Source organism: Vicugna pacos, chromosome 24 (genome assembly GCF_048564905.1).
Source record: "Vicugna pacos chromosome 24, VicPac4, whole genome shotgun sequence".
NCBI classification, from domain to species: Eukaryota; Metazoa; Chordata; class Mammalia; order Artiodactyla; family Camelidae; genus Vicugna; species Vicugna pacos.
In genome coordinates, this window is record NC_133010.1 from 16,675,422 (window position 1) to 16,695,049 (window position 19,628).

Below are 19,628 nucleotides of genomic sequence, written 5' to 3' on the forward strand. Positions count from 1 at the left end.
GAAAGCAAGGAATACGTTTTAGCTGAAAGCAAATAAATTGTTCCTGAAGGACGGCCACATCATATCACTTACCATGCACCGGAAACTTTTAAGAGCATTTTGCTTTTATTTACTCATTTGATCCTCACCAGCTTTGAGATGATTGCTGCTAGTGTCCCCACTTTGCAGAAAAAGTGGCTGAGTCCAGGCAAGGCAAAGAAGCCGCCCCACGGTCAGGACTTGACCCCAGGCAGGCTGCGCCCTTACCTACCCCAATGCCCTGCCTTCGGAGGCTGCCTGCCCTGTTCAGGAGAAATTGAGACTCCAGACTTGTTCCTATGGTTCAAGAGGGTGTCCAGACCGAGCCCCAAAGCTGCCAGTGATGAACTGTTATGTTCCCACACGTTTGGATTCTGAATCTCACCAAAGAGCTTCTGGGGGCTTCACACTTCTTCCTACCACATCTCTAGCGTGGAGGCGCCTGACTTCTCTTGGACAAGGAATAAGGCAGAGTCCAGCCCCCTTAAGGAACTCAGACTTGAAGAGGAAACATTGATGTGTGCCCTGAGCCAGTCACTGACAGTGTCATTTACAGGCTCCTCCTCCACATCATTCTCCAAGTGGTGCTGACCTCCAGACCCTGCATCCCTTCTCTGCTCTGCAAGGGGCAACGTGGACAGGAAAAGTCTTTGAGCCCAGAAAAGAAAGAAAAAAGCAAAACTGAGCCCATGAATTGGCCCTTTTTCTCCAGCTGTGTGTCTTAAACACATTGATGTTTTTGAGGCTCCATTTCTTCCTCTGGAAAGTGGAAGACTGGCGTGGCAGGAGGCGGCAGTGGGCGCAATGGGTCTGGCTCGTGGCGGGCACTCAGTCAACAGCAAGACTGTGTGATGGTCTCTACCTCTCTGTCTAGGAAATGCCTCTTTAAAGGTACTTATGGAAAACTACAGATTTCTGCCAAAGTTTACAATTTAGCTGTGGCTGAAAGAGTGTCTCCAATAAAAAAATCAAATAACTGTGTATGCAGGAACAAAGGTTATTTTCTTTACAGATGGTGTAGACTAAGTGTGGAAGCAAGGAGTGGAATCCCTCGCTGGAGACCTGGGTGGTTTTCCTGGAGAGAGCAGGATTTTATATCAACTTAGGAGATTTGGGAAGTCCCGAGAAAGGGGGGAGGGCGTGGGTGGGAGATGCTGAGAGGCTGATAGATGCAAACAGAGGACCCAGAACACAAAGTGACATGCGGCCCAGCGGTGACAGGCTGCCAATGCCAGCTGAGTCGGGACTTCAGTTTATATGTAGTTGAGCCAGTTCCAGATTTTAAGGGGATGAAAAGTAAAATGTTTTAGGAAGACTAATTTGGCAGGAAGTTTCAGGAAGGCTAGTTAGGAGGTTACTAAAGAATATCCAGTTAAGAGACGATAAATAAAAAAGAAAAGATTTTTCGAAAGACTTGATGAGCTGTGAAGTCACCAGTTTACTTTCTGATTGTTGAAGCACCTCTCAGATTTTGTGAGTGGTAACAGAACCATCCCAGAAATAGATAAGAGTGCAGGAGGAGCCCCTTTGGGAAGGAGCAGGATGTGTGGTTTTCTATACATTTGCTTGAGGGACAATCTGAACGAAGAGCCTGAAGGAAAATGGAAATGTAAGCGTTTTCTCTAGTTGTTATTGTGAACTGTTTTTATTATGATGATGGTGATGGCGGGTCGTTGGTATAACCTCAAATTTAAAACACCAGCAGTGCAAACCCCTCAGTTATGGAAAGCCTTTGCTGCGATTAGAAGAAAGTGGAGGGGAGGGCTGGGAGGCGGAGGATGTCGCCACATCCTGGTAACTGCTCTGTAAGGTGCGTGATGGCGAAATGAGGTGTTGCCGGGAGAAGGCCTCACGGCCAACCAACAAGAAGCCTCAGGGGGTGTCATTACTTAGAACTAAGCCTGTGTCCATACCTTGATTTGGTCAAAGTAGAGGAAACAGATGAGCACTCAGTAAACTAGTAGGAGATTGAAGTCTGATTTATGAGCAATGCACTCTTCCCCGGGCAGTGATCTCCTAGCCAAACCAGTGATTGGAAAGCGGCTTGGGGAGCAGGGAGCTGCAGCAAAGGGAAGTGGACGAAGGTGAAGGGTGTTTCTTCTGGTCCAGGTGAGGGCTGAGGTGACACCTGACGTTCGTCTCTGCTTACTGAAATATTCACGTCCACCCTATTTGGTGTCTCCCTCTCCTGGGCAATAAGAGAAATAAGAACTTTTTTTTTTTTTTTTTTTTTTTTTTACTTTCTTTTGCCATGCTCCAGTTCGGTGGACCCCAAATGCCATTACTGCTTGGGGAGCTTGTCTCAATTAGAGTTAGGAGCCCCATCCCCAGAGATCCTTTTTTGGGGTGTCCACAGTGAGGCCTAGGAGTCCAGGTTGCTGGCAAGCCTCCTGGGGTTCCCAGGTGGCATGGAGGGACTGAACCAATCTGCTCCGGCAGGCAGGCAAGGATCCCCGCCCTCCAGCCTTCTTTAGCACGAGCAGCTCTACATGTGCCTGTTTGATTTGTCTTCCCTCCTGCCAAAGGTTTGTTTGAATACAGATATTCAGCACCTTACCAGGAATCGGTCAGTGATTCATCTTAAGTTAACTTTCACCTTCTGATTAGCACTGTTTTTCTTCGACAAGGTCATAAAACAATTGGTCAGAAGCCCATCATTAAGTTATAATCACATTGCCTCCTTCAATAGTCATTTCTTGGTCATCTTCTACGTGTCAGGCACCGTGCGAGGTACCAGAGATTCTACAAAGAACAAGAAAAATCAGACCTCTGCAGGCATATTCTAGTGCAAGAGAGGTAGAAGAGGGGTGGAAACTGACAACGTAGAAGTAAATACAATCATCTCATATTGTGCTAAGTGCTGTGAGAAAAATAAGCAGAGCTCAGTGGGAGAACATCTCAGAGGGGAAAGTGATTTAGGCAAGGTGGACAGGGACCACCTCCCCACAGAGGTGACTTTCTGAGAGCCCCTAGGCATGCTGGCTGTTATTCAAAAGCCTGAATAACATAGTGATGAAAAGTGGTCAGAAAAGTGCAAAACTGGGAGTAACGATGAACCGGAGGTGAGACGAGGAGGGTCATGGGGATGATGGAGGTGGGGCAGGCTCTGGTGATGGCCAGGTCTGTGCAACACAGAGGACACTTCTATGAGAGGCGAGGTGGTCAAGGAGCAGTCACAACACATAAGGACAAGAGTGGAGACCAGGAGTCTGAGCCAGGAGCTAAAGTCTTCAGTGCATCAAGCAGAAGGATCGGGGGGAGAGGCAGATGGCAGCAGGAGGGGAGGGAAAGGGAGGCTGAGCAGGACGCCTGTGCGCATGTGCGGCACGGAGGCAGGCGGTTTTGCTGGGGGCGGGTCCTGGAAGCCGCGATGATGAGGTCCCAGGAAACAGCTCCCTGTCTTCTGGCCTGAGGGTCACGTGGTTGGGAAAAAAGTGAAGCTTCATCTGCTCAAAAAAGTGCAAGGGAAGCAGAGTCTCTGGGGCCAACCAGGTTTCGTCAGAGAAAGTCATGGGAAACAAACATTCCAGAAGTCCATTCCAGAAGATTAAAGGGGAGTTTGATGACCGCAAGCGGAAGGTCCAGAGGGCACACAGTGGAAGGCTGTTTTTGTTTTTGTTTTTATTAACGAGGCAGGGAGATGATCAATAGGGTCATATGTAGAAACACAAATTGTAGCCTGGGTAATAATGGACAACCGGGGAAACGAGATTCACTAGGTCACTGGGATGAAGTGCTGTTGCGGCAACTACTAGGACTAGACAATGATAATCGCAAGCGTTTTTTCTAGCTGTAGTTGTTGAAGAAACAGCAGCAGAAATATGGCAGCAGCTTGATTTCAGGACTGTGCTAAGCACTTCCCACACAGTCTAGCAGTAACCCCCGTGATCTGTCAAACCTCAAGTCAAATTTCATATGACACGTGAACACTTTCTGGGCGACAAGTTGTTGATCAGAGTAAAGAGGGATTCGAGGCTTCAGAGTCCTCCTGGCAGTCTCTGAGAAGACAGCAGACCAATGGTTTTAGAGTTGAAACCCCAAAGAGTTGGCTCAGTGGAGTGAAGGACGTAGGCAGCTGTTTGGTGGGGCTGTGCCAGTTGGTCCGCGGTGATCAGGGGTTACACAATCTTCTTCCACTAGGAAGAAGCACTGCTCCTTAAAACTCACCTGGTGGGAGGACCATGATGCCTGGAGGTGCCTCCCACACACAGTGCTCTTTTGCTCAATTTGCCAGAAAATTCCTAATCATCCTTGAAGACTTAATTCCGTTCATACATGCATTCCTTCATGTAACAAATATTTGAGAGCAATTGCTATAGACAGTAGAATTGTGGAAAGGATGTAGTCAGATAGAGAGCCGATGATAAATCAGGTGATTCATCCCACTGACAAGAGAACTAAATTCTCATCCTGCGTTGGGCAGTTTTATTTAGCAGGACATCAAGGAGACCTTTCTGGACTCCTTAGTCATTCTTCACTTAGGAACGAGGGATGGTCTTGTACGTGAATGAAATTATATGATAGTATGACTATAGTTACGAAACGACTGTGATAAATGAGCTTAGAAAAATAAAACGCTTTCTAAGGGAAACAGATAAATCTATTACATTTTGCAAGTGCTTGGAAACTTGAAGTGGTCATTAGAATTTTAAATTGGCCTTGCTTCAATTTTAAGTTGTAATTTACAACATGGAACTGTTCTGGACATTACAGAATGCCTCCCCAAAACAACAAAAATTTCAGTCCAAATGCAGCTACTTTTTGTATCTACATTCAAATGCACTAAGTAACACACTTCTTAATAGCTGAAGAATCACTGACCTACAGAATGATGGCGTTACATTCTATTGCATTATAGGCAAAGCTAAGATAGAAGATTCCTTTTCCTTTCCACCTTGTGAATTTTTTTTTTTGGCATTTTGTAAGATTATGCAATTGATTGCTATGGATGCAAAGACAATACAAAAACAATAGCAAACTCACTGTGCTCATAGATTCAAAGCAGTAACTGGTAGTTTTATCCCAATAATGTTCAGATAATTTAGTATGAGAAAAATCCATTAATGTAATGCATCATGTTAACATTAAATGAATAGCGTAATAGTAACCCAAATGTATGTAATGTAAGATGTGAAGCTTTGATTCAAAACAATGCATGGATTCCATCTTTCATCGTTACGTTTTCTGTGAAGATGCTTACTGCAAAATGTATATTCCACATGCTTTGCTAATTTGTTCTGGCAGTTTACATGAAATGTACTCTCCTCAGTAACATTCTTTTTCTGTTTCTAAGTATAGTCGATCTACAGATAACATTTTAAAACAAGTATGTTAAGTTCCTTATCAATATACCCACATTTGTAAATGTGCCTTCAACATCTCTCCTTCTGTATTTTAACAGAACCCCAAGTCCCACATGCCCAGGGATCGCAAGGAGAAAACAGAAAATCTCCTACTCCACTCTGAGAAGCCCACTCGGGTCTTAACAGAGACCAGCCACCCACAAGGTGAGGCACGAGCCTTGGGTAGGACCACAGGGTCACCAACAGTTAAGTTGACTGAAAGACATCAAGGGACTAATACCCTTTTCAGGAAGTTCAGCGAAATGAAGTGGCCAATGGATGTTCGCCCTTTAAACAAAAGCTTAGTCAGTGATGGCAAATGGAAGAGAGCTGATGCAACTCAAGAAAAACGCCGGTCCTTCCTTCAGGAATTTTGCAAGAAATATGGCGGGGTGAGTCGCCCTCAGTCACATCTTTTTCACATGGTATCCAGGATCTATGTGGAAGACAAACACAAAATCTTATATTGTGAAGTGCCGAAAGCTGGCTGTTCCAACTGGAAGAGAGTTCTAATGGTACTCAGTGGCTTGGCTCCCTCTGCGGACAACATCTCTCATGATGCTGTTCACTATGGGAAGCATTTGAAAAAGCTCGACAGCTTTGACTTAAAAGGGATTCATACTCGTTTAAACACCTACATCAAAGCTGTGTTTGTTCGTGATCCCATGGAAAGGTTGGTATCAGCATTTAGGGACAAATTTGAACACCCCAATAGTTACTACCATCCTGTGTTTGGGAAGGCAATCATAAAGAAATACCGGCCGAATGCCTGTGAGGAGGCATTAAATAATGGCTCTGGAGTCAAATTCAAAGAGTTCATTCACTATTTGCTGGATTCGCACCGTCCAGTAGGCATGGACATCCACTGGGAAAAGGTCAGCAAACTCTGCTATCCGTGTTTGATCAGCTATGATTTTGTCGGGAAATTTGAAACTTTGGAAGAAGATGCCAATTACTTTTTACAGCTGATTGGAGCTCCGAAAGAGCTGAAATTTCCCAACTTTAAGGATCGACACGCTTCTGATAGAAGAACCAATGCTCAGGTGGTGAGACAGTATTTAAAGGATCTGACTAGAACTGAGAGACAATTAATCTATGACTTTTATTCCTTGGACTACTTGATGTTTAATTATACAACTCCGTTTTTGTAGGTTGCATTCATTTTCTAACATCCTGTACTTACGTCGTGATGAGGGCCTGAAATCAGCTAGCTGTAATTTTCCTATAATTCTCTGTATGAGAGAAATTCAACCAAGTGCAGTTGTCTTGATTTAATGACGAGTTCTACCAAATAGTATGAAACCAACTGGCACAAAGTTATAGGAAAATTACCTAACAGAGACATGCAAACAACTCCAGTTGCTCTAAAATGTTTGGAAAAGAGCCGCTTTTGCGGTACGAATTATATTATAGAAGCAGTAACCTAGCCAGTTGCTACGTGAGCCACAGCAGCCTCGTGCAGTGCTAGGAAGGGGGTTCTGAAATAGCATGAGCGTGTGTCTCCATTCTGGGCTGTGTTGTCTGAAGTGCATGGAGATACTGTTAGCAGTTTGTGGCATATGAATCAAATATCGGATGGCTTTCTTAGACCCTTGGAAATCTTTCTATCAGCTATAATGATAAACAAATTTCAAAATGGTATTTTGGACCTGAGCATTTTACTTTAGATTGGAAGGCATCATATGATTTATAATATGAGAATATAGCAGAAAAACCAGATGAGGCTGTGGCTTTTAATACTCAACAGCCAATAAAAAAAAAAAAGCACAACATGCTAAGATCAAAGCAACAAAGGCAACCTTCCTGTTCCAGAAAAACTTCAGGAAATTGTGTCTTCTTTTGAGCTCTCTTTGCAGAGACAAAATGAACATAACCACTAGAGGTCTTCACTTCTGAAGCAGGCGGTGGAGAAGTTTAAGCCCCATTGGATAGAAATGTGCTCCTAATTCTGGTTTAATGGGGGGTGGAGGTGCGGGAACTTGTTTCAGGATGGAATGATCATCAAAAACAAAAGTTGCTAGTCTGCATATAGACCTCAAACGATAACAAAGTTTTGTAAGAGCATTCATTATTTGAATCAAAGCATCACGTGCATGGCTTTATGTGGGAAATATACTCAAAGAATAGCTTTTGTTTTCAGTCTAATTATTCGGCTTGGGAATGCTTTTTTGAAAACGAATATACCACTTCAAAGATAGGTTATGTTCTAGAGAATAAACATAACAAGAGCCCCTAGAAAAGTTTTTTAATAGGCTTATGCATATACAAATTAAGGTCTTTTCTTTTCAAGTTTAACGATTCTCTATTTAAGAGAGTCAAGTACGACTGCATTCAGATATTAAATCAGAGTCTCTGGAAAATACGGTCATGTGTCACCCCTATGAAAAGTTGCAATGCATTTGGGGAATTTTTTTTCCAAGGGATCCTAAATTCGAAGATGCATTTGGATGGGAAGTGCACTTGAATTGGTCAGCGGTTACTCTGAGTTAAGCAGACGCCACGTTCAAGCCCTGTTAAATGCGTTTCTGGAATATGTTCTTCTCAAGCTACCATTTTTTCTTGTCAGTAAGTATTCAGTGATGGCTCTCAAAGAAAAGTATTAACATTTGAATATTAATAGACCAAGATAGTGACAGTCGCCCTTATTTCATTTTGATTTTCCATTTCATGGCTGAGTTTTCCTGAATTGCTTCATTCTTCACACATTTTACCCCGTCCCATTTGTCTCCCAAGGAGTGAGTGACTAACTACTACAGGCCGCCGGATCGTAAGTATTAAACCTTCCACAACCAGACTTTTACTACTGTTCCACCCCATTTACTCTTCCCTCTGAACCACGCACTTGAGCTGTGCTCTCTGTTTCTAAGGAGTTTTACTCTGGTGTAATCTAAATCGTGTCATTTAAATTTTGCCGTACCATGTAGAGCGGATTCCTAGTAACTCAGAGACATTGAACTTCTCTTTTTATGGAGAAAGAGAGAGAAAGAATAAAAACGTGCCAAGAAGCCTGACAGTTTGTTCTTCAACTACACAAAACCGGTTTGAGATGGAATCTGCTACAAAGGATAGAGGTGGTTTTCTCAAAGTTACTCCTGAAACCATGAAAGGAACAAACGACCTTTCTTTTCATAAGTTTGGAAAGAAACAAAAAGTGGAAACAAGGGTCGTCTGTCTTATTGGCATCTCTAATGCACTTGAGAGGATAGACTATGTCTACATGCACAATCATATATGTAACCAATCGTGCATACATATATCCGACCAATGATATGTCCATATCTGTGATTGTCTGGCATCAGTGGTAGAGAAAAGGGGTGAGAGGAAGAAAATGGTACAAAATTCTCCCTGTCAAAGCTGTTCTATCCCTTATGCTGTAACAGCTCCTCTCCTGACCCTCTCTTCAGAGCCTGTGTGACCGTGGGGGGCCCCTCAGTCATCCTTTCCCTAAGCAGACTCTCTGATGCCAACCGGCATCCTGTGTGGTTGCGTTCCGGGGGCCGTGTACATTTTCATGGAGGAAGAACACACTTTTATGTACCTGTTCTTCCTTTTAAATGACGTCTTTTCATCTTAGGGCCAAAGATACCACATTCATCCTGGATTCTTTGGAATTTTAAGTACATTTCCCATTTATCTCGCCTGAATTACTCTGCTTTGCAGACTGGCTCACTTTGACCTTTGGCATTTCTGCCTGTGTATAACGCCAACCGTGAACATCACTGTCCCACTGGACAGTCGCAGTTTCTTGGATTTCATTCCCTAAAGGCAAGTGACCACATCGAGACCCATCTTCCAGATGTGCAGTGTCCCCAGCTGACAGTAGCACGCTTTTGGTGTAATTGTAAGTCCTCTAATTAAACCCTAAGGGTCTGATTTTCTTTCACAGACAGCAGTGACACCCTGGGAAGGCCCCTCCACTCTGTTATTCTCCTGTCTAGAATTACTATTTGGGTAACAAGTTGGCAATGAAACCCCAAACCACAGTTATTTAACCTGGGGAACTACCTATGGAGACACAATCTTGTGATTATGCCCAGAAACTGCCATAAACTTCAACATAAACGTATGCACAGGACACCCAACTGTCTGATTTTGACATGGTGTGTTTGGAAATACCCAGTAAGCCAGTGGGAATGCGGGCCACTTGCTAATTCTCCAACTTCATGGCGTATAAAATATTCTCTAGCAGTTCAGCAACCACCTGGACACCACTTAAACTACAAAGAGGAAAAAAAGACTGTTACACTGTTTTCATGAATAATTATTCTTCAAATGGTGTTATCTCCTTAACACTGCACGTTAGTGCTTAGCTGAGGGGATACATAAGCAGACGCAGAGAATTTTGAATCGTAGTGTTCCCTTTGAAGAGATCACTTGCTGAATTAGTGGAAGTTGGAATTAGTAGGCTGGGGCTGTAATAAACATCTCCCTCCCCTGAATTCTCACTTGGCCCCTTGGGGCAACTTTAAAACTCTAAGCCTTCTTGGAAGATGGTGAAGCAGAAACTTTGCCTGTGGCTAACATCCCCAAAGTGCCCTGGTATTTGAAGAACGGTTGGCCGAGGCATTTGATAGGAGCTCAGCCACCTGAGGATCTTCAACCAGGGCCAACATAGTTTAGTCCTACCTTTGGAGTCACTCTGTCTCAATTTCAATCATATTCTTTACAATAATATTCATGATTATAGCTAACAGTTACTCAATGCTGAAGTGCTTTTCAGGCATTAATTTATTTCATCTCCATAGTCACACTAAGTTAGAGGGTGTTACACGCACCGCCATCACCACCCCATATACAATAAAGGAAGTTAAAGCAGAGGGTGGCTGCGTAACTTGCCTAGAGAGACTCAGCTGGTAATTAGGCAGGGAAATGAACACGAGCAGCAAACACCAGGACCACGCTCTCTTCTTAGAATGCTATAAACGTAACAACTTACTTCTGCTTTCTCTTATCTATATTCAGAACAGCCAAAGGCAAGAAGTATATATATATTGGCATCTTGAAACTTTTTTGACATTTCGGATCAGCTTAACCCTTTATTCTTGCTGAGTTCAACTGACAGTTTCAAAGATTTTATAAAAAATTAGACTTCCTCTCCTCCTTTTCTTTTTTTTTTTTTCTTAATCTCTAGTTGATCATGAGACACAGAGTTTTTAAAAAGAGAGGGACAAGTCTTTGGAACAAATTTAGCTTAATGAAAACAAAATATCATTTGGACGAGAGAGTCGGGATGGCTGCAGGAGAGGGCAAGGTCAAGGGGAGCGTAGTCCAAGAGGGAGGGAGTCCCGCCAGTTCTCCGCACATGGGCACTTGGTGTGGAAGATGGTCGCAGCTCAGCAAGTCAGCCAAAGTGAGAACTCCACGACTACACTGAGAAACTAAGCAATGGCTCTCACCTCTTTTTCCCAAGTTCCCATCCCCAGTATTAGTTCAGTAGTTAGATAACCCTCAACTAACTCAGGAAGGTTGCAGTGAAGAACAGAGGAGCGGTTAGACTTAAACCAACTGAAATAGACCACGGGAAAAGTCAAGTTAAATACGTGCTCAGCCAGAAGAAGACAGACCTGCTCAGCCTGCGAGGTCCTCTGCCTGAGGAGGGCCAGCTCTGAGTTCAACATCATTCGTCCACTCTGCATCATTTAATGCTCTGAATTGCCTGGTTGCGCCCATCTTAATCCGTCATGAGAATCTTCTTCTTCCAGGCAGATGTATTCAAATCTACTTAAGCAATTATTTTTTTCTCATCTCTAAGCTTCTGCTCAACTCTTACCTCCTATGTGAAATACTCTCTTCTCTCTATCTGGACGTTCATTTCATGGTAACTCACCAAGCGATCTTTTTCGATTATTCAGTTTTGAAATCTCATCTCTTCAGGTGCTCTCTTAACAATGGAAGAAGACAGAATGACCTCCTAATGTGACACGCATCACCTTCTTCTCTTGCTAATAAACACAGGCGTTCCTTCCCTACCTTTTGGTCCTTTGCTTCATTAATCACTTGTTCATTTGCTCTGTCGCTCTTTATATGCGTACAAAATCTCTATTGTCACTGGAATATGTCTTAGGTGGAAAGAAACTGTGTCTCTTTCATTCGCTTTGCACAGTTTCTAGCAAAGCACTGCATGGAAAGAAAGAGTTCCTTTAATAAAAGTTTTCATGATGCCATGTAAAGGCTCCTCTACCACATCTCTTAGTGGATCGTGTGTATATTTCTGCCTTGTGGCTTTCGGGTGTCTGTAGGATCTGTGGATCTAAAGAGAAGGCTCCAGAGCAGGGCAACTGGGGGAAGGGATCCAAGCCACATGCCTTTTCTATCCTAACAGTCACACCTTAGTTTGAAGTATAGCTGTGAACACAGCAGTCTTGGACATTCCTAGGATGATGTATTTGTTCATGAAGTTTGGGGAGGAAATGATGAAAAAAAATGCATGATTCTGGTCATATGAGAGCCATTTACTGAGCACCTACTGGATAACAGACACTGGAAAAACACTTCATGTACATCCATTTAACAGCATGAACAGTATGTCTAATCCACTCCCCAGAAGAGGCGATTGAAACATTATTCCATCCATCAGTTTATAAGTGAGAAAACTGAGGGTCAGAGAGGTTTAATGGCACCCCCCCCCCAGCCAGGTGCCTGCCAGGGTCTCTCTGGCTCCAAAGCTGAGACCACATACTGACTGCCTACATCTGGCCACAGATGTCTGGTCTGACCTATAAAGCATTTTATTTTGTATTTGAATTCATCAGCAACATTTAAAAATTGGGACTCTTTATCAATGATAGGGAATTTCTGTTACTCTGCATCCTACCTGCCTAACTGAAAACAGGCAGAGTCAAGGTCGGCCCCTTTAGATGAGGCCAGAGATCTCTCCCGTTCATGCTCTCCACCCAGCTGTCATCACACATCCGCCTTACCTGGCTGAACCCTGAGTTTCCCACTTTGCCACCTCTGCTCTGAAATGTGTGTTCTTTCATCCACCAAGCTTCCTGAGGAAAAGTGACTTCTGAACATTTTCTTTGTCTAGATGTGTGTTGTGCAGTCCATGAGGTTGTCACATTCTGGGTTTTCTTACCCTCGCTTGAAATGCTGCTTGTCCTCTGGTCTTATGCCCAGTGGGATGGCCAACCAATATTTCATTGTTTGAAGAAATCTCTTTTGACCAACTAACATGTTGGGAGAAATCCAGTCCCTTTCTTTGGCATCCTTCTGTCTTAGCCACTGGGTCCCCCGGCAACACATTCCTTTCATCCCCTTCAGCAGAGATGAGTCATTCTCCCATGCCCTTGGAGCCTCGGTGTCTAGGGACGAAAACTGGTTCCCATAAATGCATCCAGACTGTTTTTCCATAACCTTTCTTGAAAAACTCCTCCTGTTTTGAAGGTGGACCCACTCATCCTCAACTCTGAAAACTGCCTGTTTCCCAGATGTCTCTGAGCATCTCCCTATCTGGCTTATAACACTCCTCTCCACTTCCTTCCTGCAATTTTCCTGGGTGACTTTAGCCTTCCCAAGGACACCCCATTATCTTTGCTTCTCAGTGCTTCAACCCCTCTTTCTCCTACTTCAACACTTGGAGAGCTGGAGAAAACCAAAACACAGCCATGGGAAGCACTAACCATGACTCTTGTCCCCAAAGAGCAGAAAACCTTTTCACCATCATCCTGGGATTAGTCTTACATACAACAAAGTTTGAGCGCCACTTACGTGTATATGATTTTTTTTTTAAATCCTAGTCGATTATAGGTAATAATCAAACTTGCTCCTTTCATTCCATTGCTCTCTTAAAAGTGAAAAATTCTCAATTCAGAGATGGATCAGCAGGTGGTGGTACCAAAATCTTGCATGGGATTTTGACCAGCGCTGAAGCAGAAACTTGGCACCTGAGTCTGCCAACTGCACAAAGTAGAGCTGAAACAAAGTGAGCTATGGGGACGGCCCTGGGCACTGCCCAACACTTTTTGAAAGCTTTTGGGATGAAATGGGGAAATGGAAACTTTCCCCTGTTGAAACACAAAAGACAAATGTGTACTGGAGGCACTTTTGGCAACTTCGCGTCACACTGAACAAAGTGAAGACAGTGTGAATTTCTCCCGTAAAAAAATAGCCATTTTCAAATTGACATAAGATGATTGAAAATGGAAAGTATTTGCTATGTGGTTTATTAGTGTGAAAGCAAGTGCCCCAGGAAATATTTTGCAATTTAACTGAAATGGTAAGAATGTACATTTCATGGACTTCGTTAAACAATTTGTCTCTCCTTTCCTTTCTATTAGGTTGAACCATATGACATTGCCAACACCTGACCATTTCTGGCATATAAACACAGCCCTTTCCTGTTTCCACTCTTTAGTTCTACTGCTGTCTACCCAGTTCTGGCCACACCACATTCACTGGATGATTAGAAATAGCCTCTGGAAAAAGCCCTACCCCCACCCCCAACCACCATCCTTTCCCTTTGCTCTTCTCTTGTTTCTCCCCATTTTTCCTTTTTAAGCTTTTGATTGTGGTAAAATACACATAACCTAAAATTTACCGTCTTAACTTTTTAAGGGGCATTAAGTATGTCCACGTGGTTAGGCAACCATCACCACTGTCCATCTCCAGAACTCTTTTTATTGTGCAGAACTAAAACTTCATACTCATTCTTCTTTAAATAACTTCCCCTTTCCCTTCCTCCAGTTCCCGGTAACCACATTCTACTCTCGGTCTCCATGAATGTGACTACTCTTGGTACATCATGTAAATGGAATCATACAGTATTTGTCCTTTTGTGACTGGTTTATCTCATGTATCACAATGTCCTCAGGGCTCACCCATGTTGTAGACATGTCAGAATTTCCTTCCTTCTAAAACTGAGTAATATTCCACTCTACATATAACTTCCCCCTTTAATCCACTCTGCGCGCTTTGAAAATAAACTTCCTACATAATCGTTCTGCTCCCAGGTTCTCACTGCCTGGCTTTAAGGCTCTAGACAATGTAACTTTTATCCAGTATCACCCAGTAATGGCATCAAGCCCATTATGATCCATCCAGATTGAACCATTACATTCTTTGAAAACAGCCTTGCTCTTCTGCCTACTTTGTTCCTACTATTCGCGCTGCCTGAAGTGACCCTTTTTTCTCTCTCCCTTACGGCCCCCTCACATGCCCCCTCTGATGTGATGCTGCCTCCCCTCCCCCCTCAACGTCACCCCTTCCTCTCCCCACCCCGACGACTATCCCTCACTCAGCCCACTGCACCCACTCTGCCTGGGGAATCTCTTCCCTTTTCCTTGCTGTAGCTCCGCCCATAGACTAATGGCTCGCAATCTCTTTCTCCAGCCCACACGTCTGCAGCAGACCTTTGCTCAGACTTCCAGCTTCCTGCTGGACCTCTTCACCGAAGTGGCCCATTGGCACTTCCAGCTCCTCATGACTAAAGTTGAACTCATCATCTAACCCCCAAACCTGCTTTTTCTATATTCGATGTCATCTCCATCCATCTGCTCTGTCTCCCACGACAGGAGCCGAGGAGTCGAGCCAGACTTCTCCCCGTGCGGACTCCCTGCAGCCAAGGAAAGGCCACTGCCTTCACCACCCACATTCTTCTCAAGCTTCTCCTCCCCTCGCATCCACGCAGTTACTCTCCTGGTTCAAACCCTCAGCCTGTCTTGCGTGCGATGCTGCATTCCTTTCTGACCATTCTCCCACTCTGGTTCTGCTCGGCGCCACCCTCCACACTGCCAGTCTTCACTCTGCAGTGAGAGCCCCAGCCTGGCGTTACTGGGAAGCACACTGCTCTGCTGGGGAAGCGCCCAGGCTTGTCATCACCAAGAGCTGGGTTGGAATTCCACATCTTCAACCTTCAACCTTTGGGACAGCTCCAATTTGTTTAACTTCTCCAAGTGCTAGTTTTCTCATATCAAAAATGAGGAGAGCAGTACCTCCCTTGTCAGGTTATTGGGAGAAATAAATGGGAAAATTATGTAAAGTGTTTAATAAGTGCTCAATAAATTTGGGGGGGTAATTAGGTTTGTTTGTTTAGTTGATGGAGGTACTGGGGATTGAACCCAGGACCTCGTGCATGCTAGGCATGTGCTCTACCACTGAGCTATACCCCCAACCCAAGTACTTAAATAAATTATAACTACTGTTATCATCCCATGAGACCCTGTGCGTGTCTCTCTCTTTGCTCTGAGAGAATTCTAATCATTTCTGTATGCAACTGACTCCCCAGTTCACTGAATTCCTTCTCTTGTTCATCTCTGTAATGGCAGAGAAGGTACTCATTAAATATTTTTTGAAGAAATGAACATAGGACCGAGTGTCACACACCTACCCCAATGTTCACTTAGCCCCGTGTCCTTCCCTTACAACACATTATAACTTGTAAAATAACAGTATGAAAATGGGTCTTAACTTTTCTGTTAGATTCTAAGCTACCTGCGGGCAGAAACTATGCACGTCTTGCTCAATAAATAGACATCTATTTGAATCTCGGATTTTCAAGTGTTGATTATTTTTAATAAGATAATCGTTTAAAACGGTGGGTTTCCTAACCAGCACGTAGAAACAAGTAAGAAAAACCAGTCACGCCATCCATCCTCAGCTCCCTTCTTTCCATTAGCCCCGCGCCCTGACCAGGCTGGGCCAGGATCGCCTCAGAGAAGCACGCTGCTCCCCGTCGCAGGGCCTTGCAGAGGGCGAGTCTCTGGGCCTGGGACACCCGGGGCCAGTCTTCAGAACGTCATCGGTCTTCAGAAGAGCCTTTCCTGACCAGCCCCCTCCCCACCCAGGCCAGGTCGGATCATTTGTAGCCACTTTTCCAAAGTTACACGTTCCCACGGGAAAAGGAGACAGTTCCGTGTGTCGGGGACAGTCTCTGTCACATTTCTTGCTTTTTCTTCAGTGCCACGTCTGTAGTTGACATTCACTCAGCAAAGTCATATCGTAGAACTGATTGGACCCAGCTCTGGGTTTCGGGCTCCCTCCTTCACAGGACACTGGCAGTGCTGGACGAACAAGGATGACACACCAGAGCGACTTGACGACTGAAGTCTTAAAGCTGCAGGTAACAGAAGGCAGGCCCGTATCTCAGGTTTGTTCCATAGAAAAGACTGGGAAGATTAAAAGGTGACCTCTTCGTCGACCAAGAGCGCTGACGGCTCTAATTTACCCTGGGGGTTACAAGGTGGAGGAACTCTTCCAAAAACTGCAACAGGCAGGAGATGGGTCTGAGAACAACTTTGTCAGCTCCCGCCAATGGCCAGTGGGCCATCCAGTTCTGAAGCCCCGTGTTGCTGAATGCCTGACAAGCCGCGTCCACTTCTGGTGCAGAGTTCGTACGGCTAGTACCAGTCACATTTCTGCAGCCTTTCAGATGATGGTGTCTTGGGTCCCTCCATATTAACGTTCGCTCGGACCCAATAGCTTACAGACCTGGAAACGTCTGGGTATTTTCCCAAAGGCACAGGTACCCTAACAAAGGATGCAAAGTCCCTTTTTGAAAAGATTGGGGGGCTGTTTACCACCTCTTCTTCTCATAGTTTGAGAAAACCCTTTCTCAAGGGGATAAGGTCTTTTTTTTTTCAAGCAAGGAGCTCAGCGTGTAAACATCTGACCTCTGGCTTGTGGATTTTGATCTAGTGAAAGCATTCTTCCCCTTCAACAGAAAAGACAGAAAAGATCAAACACAGATCAGTTTCACACAGAAGAGAGAGAATATTCACCGTCTTGCTCCAGGGCTGTGGTAGTTCTGTGCCTTTTGTTGGAGTCGGCTGCACAGAGGCCTTGATTATCTTGACGTTCTGCAAGTCATCACATTAACTCTCTGTGCTGATAACACCAGGTTAATTTGCCCTGTAGAGCAGGAAATGGCCAAGTTCCCCGGATGCCCCAGGAAGATACAAGTGGGCAACAGAGGGGGGGGATAAACCCCACGGAAATGTCCGAGTCTCTCACATCCATAAGGGTTTGGGGCGTGTAACAGTCTGGGAGGTGCGGGGCGTTCCTTCTGTGGGAAATGATACGTTATTGCACTTTGCACCGCCTACCACTAAGAAGCTTAGTTCATGGGGTGCCTCTTTGGATCTTAGAGGCAGCAAATACTGTACTCGGGGATCCTGGTCTAACTCATGGAGTTCTGAGACACTCAGAAGACTGCCTGTTCAGTTGAGGTTCAGACCAAGAGATGGCTCTGAAGCAAGCTCGTGCTATCTGCTCCGCCACCTGGCCACATGACCCAGCATGTCTGATGGTACCGGATGTGCCTATGATGGGTAAAGACGCATCACATCAAGAGACCAGATGGACCAAGGACATTGTGTAGTCACTGGGAAGGAGCAGATCAGAGCAGTGCCCTGCCCCAGAGGTCGGGCTGGCTGCCAGAAGGGCACGCGACTGGCTCCGTACACTCGGTTAACCTGGAAAGGGGAGGGGAAAGGAGCAGAAATCCGGAAGACTGAGCATTCAGCAAGAGTCTAGCTCATCCAAAAGAAACTATTTAAATTCACCTCGACAGGGGCTTAAACTCTGAAAAGACTGAAGATTGAAGCAGAAAACAAATATTTCTAAGACTGAGATACTACTCATTATTGAGCAAAGTTTTCCTACTAGCCATCAGGACAGGGCCTCCAGCAGGACCAGAGAAGCCCCTAGGGAAAGCAGTCATTGTTTGAATAAATTTATAAAACTAAAAAAAAAAGTATGTTCATCGTTACCAGGGGTTATTTCCACGTAATGGAATTATGGATGGTTTCTATTATCTTTTCAGGCTTATCTGAATGCTGTTAATTTTTTATAATAAAGAATCATTATTTTAATAATCAGAAAATATGTGGTGATATCATAGTACCTGAAAGAGATAATGTTCACATTTCTGAGCCTGGTGGAAAAACGCCCCTCCCTCTGCCCAGTTCCACCTCCTCATCTTTCTTTCCCACCCCCTGAACCTCATCACCAACTGATTCCCAAGGCCCCCCAGGCCAAGTTTGCTGAGAGTTTTGAAAATTTCTAGCACAACATGCACCGCAGTCGTAAATGGAGAAACAGACCCCTATAGCAAAGGACAGGCCAAAGCTCATACAACATTTGTATTCTCCCCAAAACATCTACACGGAAAAAGACGTCAGCAGTCATTTTCAAAAGCTCACTTGATTAGCTAATATTTGAACCAATAAAGTCACAGCATAATAATAAAAAAACTAGCAACTTCTTAATACATCACGTAATACAGTAGCCACTTAGCCACATGGTGGCCATTGGGTACTTACAATGGGGCTAGTAAAACTGAGACATTGAATTTTCTATTTTATTTCATTTTAATTCGTTTAAAACTAAAAACTGTTACTCAGTTCAGTTATTGGAAATTGTTAAAGTCTGTTTGTGAATCTCCTCTTTTGAATTAAATATTACGATATCTGAAGACCAGCCAAGTACAGTCATCCCTCAGCATCTCCTGCAGATTGGTTCCAGGACCCACTGTGGATACCAAAATCCATGGACACCCAAACCCCATAGCTGCCCTCGGTACCCGAGGTTCCACATCCAGGGACTCAGCCAACCCCGTGTACGTTTCATTGAAAAAGACTCATGTGAAAGTGGACTTGCATAGTTCAAATCTGTTGTTTTCAGGGGTCAATTGTATTTGTAATGAAAATTTAGCTTCCAAAAGGAGAGAGACTGTAAGTATACAGTACTTAATAAAATTTAAACATTTAGTAAGAAAAAAAATGTAAACTGTTTCATTCCTAATTGTTTACATTGATTTCCTGTTGAAGTCATAATATTTTACATATATTGGATTAAATAAAGTACAGTATTATTAAGCTTACCTATTGTTTTTACTGTTTGATTGTAGCTACTAGAAATGTTTAATTCTATGTGGCTGACATTATAGATTTGTTAATGGAGGTAGTGGGGACTGAACCCAGGACCCTGTGCGTGCCAAGCCTCTTCTCTACCACTGAGCTGATGCTGTATTTCCACTGGACCTCTACCCCTGTCCTGACATTGTGTTTCTACTGGACAATGCCAACTGCAAGCTTGTTGCAGCAGAATTAAACATAAAATAATTTTGTTTACTTTTGACTGTTGCTATAGGTCTATGTAAAATCCTTCCAAATCCCAACTGGATATTATTTTTTTGCTTGAAAATTGTCTCTTATAAATGCTATAATCTCCAAGCTTCCTGGCCAGGTATCTGTAGTGATGAGCTGATTAAACACTTGGGAGGAGTGCGTACTTATGAGGGGTATGATTAAGTTACTGCAATGTCATTGT

At 44.0% G+C, this 19,628-nt stretch overlaps 1 protein-coding gene and 1 non-coding gene across 4 annotated transcripts in view; one reads left to right on the forward strand and one right to left on the reverse strand.

Annotated features, from left to right (window-relative positions):
• Positions 1–8,365, forward strand: part of CHST9 (carbohydrate sulfotransferase 9) — a 187,364-nt gene extending 178,999 nt beyond the window's left edge. For all 3 annotated transcript variants that reach the window (XM_031690310.2, XM_031690312.2, XM_072949069.1), the window contains one exon: positions 5,420–8,365. In XM_031690310.2, the coding sequence (XP_031546170.1) occupies positions 5,420–6,511 (1,092 nt within the window). In that variant the 3' untranslated portion in view covers positions 6,512–8,365. The remainder of the gene's footprint in view (positions 1–5,419) is intronic.
• Positions 8,366–15,397: 7,032 nt separating this feature from the next.
• TRNAA-AGC (transfer RNA alanine (anticodon AGC)) lies at positions 15,398–15,469 on the reverse strand. Its single transcript has one exon. It is a non-coding gene; the product is annotated as a tRNA-Ala (tRNA).
• Between the last annotated feature and the right edge of the window lie 4,159 nt (positions 15,470–19,628).